The sequence below is a fragment of the Micropterus dolomieu genome, linkage group LG04 (assembly GCF_021292245.1).
Source record: "Micropterus dolomieu isolate WLL.071019.BEF.003 ecotype Adirondacks linkage group LG04, ASM2129224v1, whole genome shotgun sequence".
In the NCBI taxonomy this organism is placed as follows: domain Eukaryota; kingdom Metazoa; phylum Chordata; class Actinopteri; order Centrarchiformes; family Centrarchidae; genus Micropterus; species Micropterus dolomieu.
Genome location: NC_060153.1, coordinates 6,372,225 through 6,381,309, shown reverse-complemented (window position 1 = coordinate 6,381,309; position 9,085 = coordinate 6,372,225). Strand labels below are relative to the sequence as shown.

At 40.8% G+C, this 9,085-nt stretch overlaps 1 protein-coding gene across 3 annotated transcripts in view; it reads right to left on the bottom strand.

Moving 5' to 3' along the window:
* Nucleotides 1-7,864, bottom strand: part of limch1a (LIM and calponin homology domains 1a) — a 32,542-nt gene extending 24,678 nt beyond the window's left edge. For all 3 annotated transcript variants that reach the window (XM_046047450.1, XM_046047454.1, XM_046047455.1), the window contains exon 1: nucleotides 7,436-7,864. In XM_046047450.1, coding sequence (XP_045903406.1) covers nucleotides 7,436-7,552 — 117 coding nt within the window. In that variant the 5' untranslated portion in view covers nucleotides 7,553-7,864. The remainder of the gene's footprint in view (nucleotides 1-7,435) is intronic.
* Between the last annotated feature and the right edge of the window lie 1,221 nt (nucleotides 7,865-9,085).

The following is a 9,085-nucleotide window of genomic DNA, read 5'->3' as shown; positions in this document are numbered from 1 at the left end:
AAGAAGTGTAGAACTAGTGGTAATGAGTTAGAATGGAGTTGGCTAAGAAGGTGTAACACAGAATTGGGTGATAAGTTAAACTGGATGCTTTAAAACCAGGCAAACCGGACCGGGTCAACTTTGACCCGGGAGGACAACAAGTGGGATTAATTGTAGCCATTATAAAAAAATTAAAATGGTTTAAAAACACTATCCAGACCAAACTTTGACATATACTAGTCTGTGATAATCCATCAACATATAGTCCTCTGATCTTAACTATTATTCAAAAGAATTCATAATTTCTGCTTTTTTTGGCTTATAAATTTCGTATAGTTTCATAAAAATGAGACATATTGACCATAAATTCCATCAAGAATTGTAAAAATAGTGGTAATGAGTTAGAATGGAGTTGGCTAAGAAGGTGTAACACAGAATTGGGTGATAAGTTAAAATGGATGCTTTAAAACCAGGCAAACCGGACCGGGTCAACTTTGACCCGGGAGGAAAAAAAGTGCATGGTTGACGGGAAGAAAACACAAGGGTTAAATGTGTCCCTGACAGAGGAACCTGCCGCTGCTCGGGTCACCCTTCCCCCAACATTTTGCTTCAGCAGAAACCAAATTAGAGACATGCCAAGCAAATGACACACTGTTTTGTGTCCTCATTCCATTTTCCCAAAATGCACCCACACACGTCACTGATTTAGATGCACGCAGTGAGCTGATAACCTCAATCCTCCAACCTGGACTCCAATCTGCAGTCTATCCTGTGCAGGCAGGAGAGGAGGAGGGAATCAGGAAGCTAGCAGTGACATACTACCACAGCACCAACCCACACACACGCACACACTGCTTTCTGGAACTGTGGTGTAACCAGCAGCCAAAGGAATGAATGGAAAAGAAGAGGTTCGACTGACACTGTTTAGATTTCTAATCCAGATTAGTGCAGATTACAGTTAGCACCCAAACTGTTAACTGCAGGCACACACTCTCTCCGTCTCAACTGCTCGTATACAGTTTATGTTACATCCATCCACAAAAAATCCCCCCACTTAGTCTGAGCCAGTGTGTCAGTTTTTGTTGGCAAGTTACCACAAACATTTAATAATCTGAGGGTCAGGATACTGATGTCATTTAAACTATACACAAATCAAAATATGTCTTTGCCTGCTCTTTCTTTCTTGTGATATTAATGATTTTTTGTACTTCATTATGTACAGTTCTGATGCGCGTATGTATGACAGGAACACACACACACACACACACACACACTCACTCACAGTGCATCTGCAGCTATGAAAACAGCCTATTGTTTTTCGTTATATAAGAGATGACCAGATGTTTCCCATTGGCATCTCTTTCATTTTCTTGTCTTTCATCATTCTGTTGTGTCACACACACATAAACATAGACACCCCAGACATATGCTGGCATACGTCATGTTTATTAAGGTTTGACTCCAGGTCTTTGAAACATTTACAGCATGCTCATGCATAATTTACTGACCAAGTAGAGTAGCGCATTGAAGGAGAGCAGGACAACTGTGTAGGTAGTGTGTGTGCGTGTGGGATGCAGGGCACAGACAGTGGGGTGGAAGGTGGGGGTGGATAATGACTGGTTATGTGTAAAATGCTGAAACGGAAATACAGCAGTTAGTGTGAAAGTATATATTTTGGATAGAAAAGTCTACGCAGAGGAAAAATGACTGTCGTTAGAAAAAGAGAGACAGGGTGTATATGTGTGTCATATGAGCATTCATGTCTGCCACAAAAACCAAGCCAAAAGCCTTGAGGGTATTTCAGCGGCAGCAACAGTAATTCGACCCTCACCTCGCTCCCTCTCAGTCCTCATGGTGGATTGCTCTGCTCAGTCTGGGTGAATGGCAGCAGCAGCTACCATTTAAACCCTGAGGTGAGATATTGTGTGTGTTGGGGTGGGGGAAGAGAAGCAGAAGTAGGCCACAGTACCCTTAATTTTATTTTGAAAACTGTAAAAAGATGGAAAGAATGCGAGGCAGAAGAAGAGAAAAATATGCAGTACATAAAGTTAGCACAGATGTGTTGTAATACATTAAAGTGACAAATGCCAGAATTTTGCAGGTCCAGATTAAAAGTGACATGCTGCTGCAGATGACAGCATTTTGTTGTTTATGTTTATCATAGGACACAGAGGCAATATCCTGAGTTGAACCTAAATTGGTGCCTCTCGTGTTTTATCATTTCAATTCAAGTCACCAAACTAAGCATCTGTTTCTCCATAAAAATCCCCCCTGACAAATCCTACTAATTGCTGCTATTCGAACTCTTCTAACCATTTGGATTAAAAATGTTAAGTTCGCTGCATGATTGAAAAGATTTCTCTCATGTTTCACAAGTTGTGTCTGTATATCCTGAGACAGAAATGACATAGCTCCTTACAATCTTAACATAGATGCGGTATCTTGTATGAAAATAACAATGTAATAATAAAATATCAGAATACAGTATAATCACATGCCATCCTCCTTGAAGGTTAGTTGGTTCACATCGTACAATTTCAGCAAGGTCATATGTCATTTCCGGCTACCGTTGATGTTGAGAGTTGCGACTTGGGAAAGGAGTTAAAAACAATTTTAAGTGATGCAGGCAGTCCAAATGGTTAGAACACCATTAAATGTTCTTAAAAGACCTTCTTGGTTTTTCAGATATGGACAGGTATTTCTTTATCAGATGCTTAGCTGAGCTCGGTGACTCAAATGTAATGTGGCATATGGGAGGCACAAACTAGGGCTATGCTGAACCATGCTGAACTGTCTATGTGCTTCCAGTAAAGCCAGCTGATGGGGATGTATAGAGTTAGAGCCCCAGTGCGACGCACAGACCACTGAGAGAGGCTGGTGTTCTAATTTGTGCTGTTGCCGGAGCATTAGCCTCGTTATAATGTTATCATGTGCTGTAGGCACTCTGCACTCTAATGGTCATGTGAAAAACAAAGAAAAACAGAAGATAACAAAGACTAAAAACTGAGAGGGGAAGAGGGAAAGCCAGAGAGACAAAGTCATGATCCAGATTGTGGGTGGGTTTAATCTGGATCACAGTTATTAAAGCTGTAATTTAGGGTTTATCTATCTTAAGGTTTAACCTCAGAACTTTTGTGCAATTCAAGTACAAAGTAAATTCAAGAACAAAAGTACAAAATTATGTTGATCATTTCACTACCCTTTACTCACTATGAGTCTGTTTGCATGTACATTTCAGTGTATTTTTGCATCCTAAATGTAGTCTAGTTCAGTGCACTACTTTACACTAACGCTACTTGAAAAACCTGCACAATGTTATTCAGAGTCAATCAATAATATATCATGACACAGCATAATGCTATTAACGCACCTTTCTGCAAGTTTATGCTATTATATATGTATTTACGATACAACATTACATGTTTAGTTTTGTCTGGCTATACAAAAGCTTGAAAAGTCACCGAGGCATGAAAGACATCTCTGCCAACAGCAAGTCTGTGCCATCATTATTTTACATTCTTTCATACGGCATTTGATGCATGGAAAATCCGCAAATCCCCGCTCTCACACAATCTCTCTCTCTCTCTTGTGCACAAACAGCTGGCTGTCTGGGACCATTGGAGTTAATCTGCCTTGGACAGCTGTGACATCTGGCACACACACACACACACACACACACACATACCCTGTGTGACAGACAGACCCCAACTCTAGCTGTATACTGTATGCCGGTGACAGCAGAGGTTAACTGCTGTCACTTAAGTTAACTTTGTGTTTCTCTAAGCTTGAGCAACTTTAACCTGCTCAATGTCACATCCAACAGATTTAATGCATCTTCAACAGCGTATCAGCTTTGAGACAGTCTAATCCAGCCTTGTCTGGTCTATAAACAGATAGAAAGGCCTTGTCTGTGCCAGTCTAATTTCCTGCTTGGGTCATGTGGTGTATATAGCCTACTGCTCTACTGCCACCCCCCCTAGAAACAGAGACACCTGAGCGCCTGTCCATGTTATGTTCCCATAGTGACCAGTGTCACCCAACCGGGGCGTGTCGCAACGAGTGTGTGAGAAGTATCATGCATAGCTGATCGGCATGTGTGTGTGCATACATGGGAAAACACACACACACGCAGACTGAAATTGAGACTGCATGGAGCGTAGGGTGGCTATGGTTAACCGTGAATCTTCGCCACCTGTGAGAGCATGTAAATACACCACTACAAATAGTGTCAGCCTGACCAGTCTAAAAATAACTAGAGAATTAGGAGGCAGGAAGACGACAAAGCAAGAGGAAATACACTGCAGGAGAGATTAAGACTTGGAGGCCAGCATTAACCTAAACTAGACTGTTTATGCTCACTACTGATGCTACAAAGACCAAAATGCGGGTATCAAAAATGGAAAGCTTTGAAGCCATTTTTGAGAACAAGCTGAACTTCAATTAAAGAGGAAGTCAATGAGGTGAACTGCACTGACTGACTTAGAAATTAGTTTCATATGGGCAAAAACAGAGATTTGAGTATATTGTGTAATAAAAAATTAGGCTGGAGGGATAGCATTTGATATTTTTTACTGAGTCAAGCTGTTTGTCCACTGATCAGATGGGTTAAGATGACATACCGTATGTTGAAAAGCTGGCTGTAATGTTGTATATCTTGTATTTAATACTGTAAACATTTTCTTGTAAGCACTTTTATCAATTGGGAGGAAATACTGCATTCTGTAAAAACTATTTTGAAAAAAAACTGGTGGATTGCATGCAAATAAACCACAAACAACCTCAGACACCGTGACCACCATGATGAAGGCAAGATGGCTAAAAAAACATTTGTGGAATAAAGCACATGCTGAAGATGATTTGTGTGCAGTGTTTAATTTTGATGAATCAGTATCGTAAAATGTAATCTCCATCCATGCCTGGTCAGATTCTTTCTTATACTTATTCTAAGATCAAATATTTTTACATCTAAATCATATCTTGAGTATATCATAATGCATTCCTGATTTAATCCTGAAAATATATAGGAAGGTTGTCTATTTATTTGAGATGTATGAGAATTATTAAAAGTCTAGCTGATAACTTAATCCTGCAAACTGGAAGATGCAATATTGTGTCATCTGTTTTTGTGACTGCGAATGGCACAATGATGACTAGTGAGAATAAGAGACATTTAAGATAACTGCAAGTTTGGAGATTAAATTGTCTGAGCATATTACCATCCCTAAAGCCACCTAAATAGGTCATTACTCTCCACTGAAATACTTTATAAATGCTGATCATTTAGATTCTTCTTGAACTGTATGTGGGACACTTACAGATTTGAACTGGGCAGATGGGAGATGCATGATCTACTTCTGTGGCCTCTGAAAGTCTAAAAGTAATCATGGAGGAAAGATGTGGCCCCAGGCGAACTATTTAACTTTATCTAATAGACAGATAGATAGATAGATAGATAGATAGATGGAAGGAAGGAAGAACTGATCCAGTATTGAATTTAACGTAATTGGCTCTAAACATTGAACAAGTTTTCAGTAATTGAGCAGCAGTCTTTCATAAAAATGTAAAACCTTCTCAGCTCATGTTAAACTGGTGTATACCCACCTCTTTGGCTTGCGACAATCTCTACTTGCCACCTCTCACCTGTCCAGTGGACGCACAGCTATGGCTAATGGTTGGAGTTTAGCCAAAAAGTGTTGCCTTGTAACGTTTAGATACTTAGAAGTAAGAAGTTAAAACTACCCAGCACAAGTATAATTAACCCTATTTAAAATGTAATATTAGTGTAGCTATTTCAATTACTTTATCAAAGTAATGCGCCTTATTACATTTAATTACTTTTTGATTACTTTTCTACATTTCTAATGAATGTTTTCAGCTGTTACCCATTTTCAAAAGACAGCTTGAGAGGCAGTTTAACTGGCAGGCGGGCAGTGCTGCAAATTCAAACATGAGAACCAATCAAAAGCATCAGAATAGCATCAAACTTTACTAAACAAATGAGGCTGGAAATGGCAAAGAAGACGTAGTGCACATGGAAAACAACAAAATGAATATTAGGTTTTTATAGGCTAACCTAGCTTTTTACAGAAAATATTCAGATATAGCCCCCCCCAATGTAATCGTGAACATTTATCATAAGTAACTGTAATTTAATTACTAATTTCTTTCCTTGTAACTGTAATGGATTTTAATGGATTTATTTTGGAATTAAATTACGTAACACTGTTTGGATACATGTTTAATCTCAAACTGGATTTCATTCTTGTCAGTTTGCACTGATTCAGAGCCCATTAAAAGAGGCACTTTAGAGAGTTGTTGGCTATTAAACATTGCTGAAACCCAAAGTCTCCTTGGTAAAGAAATGGTTGTTAAATAATCAGTCTTAAGTCTGTTTTGTGAGTTTGTCTTGCCTGTTTTAACTGTCTGTCAGCCATCTTACTCATTCTCTAACAGGGAACACAATGGAAATACGCTTTTATATCCTTATTTGGTTTTTAATTATTGTAATCATATGTCAGGACTGGGCGTTTTCAGTCTTGTTTTTACCTTCAGATGTGTCAAATAAATCTATCTATGCATCTTCTCAACCTGTGACTGGTCTGTGTGTGTGTGTGTGTGTGTGTGTGTGTGTGTGTGTGTGTGTGTGTGTGTGTGTGTGTGTGTGAGACACTGCACAGATTTTGGGACTCCTGTGAAAACACAGCCAAGACTTTTACATAAAAGTTTATTTTTTATTATTTTGTTGTACATCCAACCTGTTTTTCCCCCAATCTGAGATTCTAATTCTAGTTGGCAGGTAGCTAGGCTAACACACACCATGATGAAAGAAAGAAAGAAATAGGTCATAAAGCATCTCCACGGGCGGATCATGAATCACCACTCAGGCTTATATAGAGAGGCGTTTTTAGCTGATGGTGGACGCGATGCAGCAAAACACAAATGATAATCTCATCCTCTGCTCCTACAGTAGGCATACAGCATCTCGTGTGCGTGACTGCTGGTCCGATTTCATAACCATATCAACCGGAATCCCCTCGCGCCTCAAAAAGGGGGGCGTTCCTCCTCCATGCAAGAAAGAAAACGGTCTCTTAATCGCTATAGCCTAACAAACAAACGGGAAATAAACGACTACTTTGCGGGGTTTAGGCTACTACTAGGCTACTATGTCGCTTATGTGCGCGCTCTGTTGGCGTTTAAAGTCGCCACAGCGCTGCTCCGGGTGTTAAATGTCATTATGAGCCAGACATGTGAAAACTTTTCACACATATGAGAGTCCACACATGCAGCAGAGCCGTTGTCCCGAACAGTAACCGGACACTGCGTCGTCCCCACAACAGGTGACGGTGCACCGGTGCTGTTAGTGATATGTATTTATATCCCGGGTCACAGTATATGACGGTGTGGCCCGTTACCCTTGGAGCAGCAGGCCCCTGCGCCTCTCTGAACGGTCACTTACCTCTATCCATTTCTGTGCCTCCTGACAGGCTGGTTCGGGACGGCTCGGCTCCAACCGTTCCGGCTCGTCCCGCGGCGGGGCATTCGGGACATCTCGACCTGCTGCGGGGCTAGCCATCTCCGGGCAGGCGGTTTAACGTGGACCCGAGAGTGTGTCGGACGGTGATATGATACGTGATATGTGATAAGATGTGTGTCAGTCCGTTATCCGCGTCCCTCGCTTTCTACAGTCTAACCGCAACTCCCCGCGCAGTCAGTGCGTTGCGCAGCCCTCCCGTGCTCCCCGCGAGTCCCGCTCTCAAACTGTGGCACGGAGATGGGGAAGAAAGCTTCTTCTCGCGACCCCGACACTGCAACACGAACCAGGCGCTAAAAATAACGATTCTTGAACCGAACTGCGCGAGGCTGCCGCCGCGCAATTCAGGAGACATGAACGCGCAGGCAGGAATCTATGCGGGGGAGGTCGAGAGAGGTAGACAGAGATAGAGAGAGAGAGAGAGAGCTAGGGGATTTCAAAAGATGTCCCGTTATTTCACAGTTCCCACGCGTCAGCTGGTGATTTGCTTCATGCATACCTAAGCAATACTGGCTTTAAAATGGAGAGCAATTATGCAAAAAATGTAGAGCTTTAAGGGGTTCGTTGCTGTTTGAGTCCATGAGAGATGGTTTGAAATAGCCAACATTAATCACAGGGACCACAAACGGGAAATGGTACCTTAAAATATTGTTTGCTACTTGGGATAGGGCTACTTCTCCTTCAAGCAGAGCTAGGAAGGATTTTTTTTTTTTTAGAAATATTGAGGTCAGGAGCCCTATACACACAACATTTTGACCAGGCACCAAAATGTCTGAAGTATTTGATTTTTCAACATTTTATTTGTTCAGTTAATTATTCATTTATATTGTCTGTACATTTTATCTGAATTATATTTTAAAGCCTCCTCCACAGGGCTGGATTACCAAACAGGTAAAGCAGGCAACTGTTCTTGGGCCCTCAGACCCTTAAGGGCCACAAATGCCCCCAGGGCACTGTCTTTGTTCATTTGATTAATTGCAAATTAGTAAACTGCATTTTTACTGTACTTTTACTGTGTTGTGAAGGGGCACAGTGTCAGAAAGTGTTATTTAATTATCTAATATATCAGTTGACATTGTGCTTACATGGTGCGTATTCCTAAAATAGTTGTGTTTAATTAAACTGACACAATAAACCTGGGGAAATATGAAGCTGTCAGCTATATCCCTGATGGGTACTTAAAGCACCATCTATATTTATTATTTTTCTTGTGTATTAAGTTATACATTTGTTGTCTTTAAACCTCAGTGTCATGAATAATAGCCACAACTCTCCCTTTAAGTTGCTAATATATCAAGTATAGACTATTTTACAGTAGCTTCTCGGAGTTTTCCTTTAATCATTAAGTACAAGTTACACAACACCTTGTGCCTCAGCTGGAAGTAATGATGACTGTGAATTGTTTTTGTCTTATTTTACCAATAAGGTGGTGTCAATCAGAGCCTCTATTACCCCCGCGGTCTCTTACTCAGAGGTCCCTCACCAGCAACAAGAGAGTTTTAACCAGTTTTATCCCATCGACTTGTCTGAGCTTTTAAAAACAGTATCACAAATGAGACTGTCCTCCAGCCCACT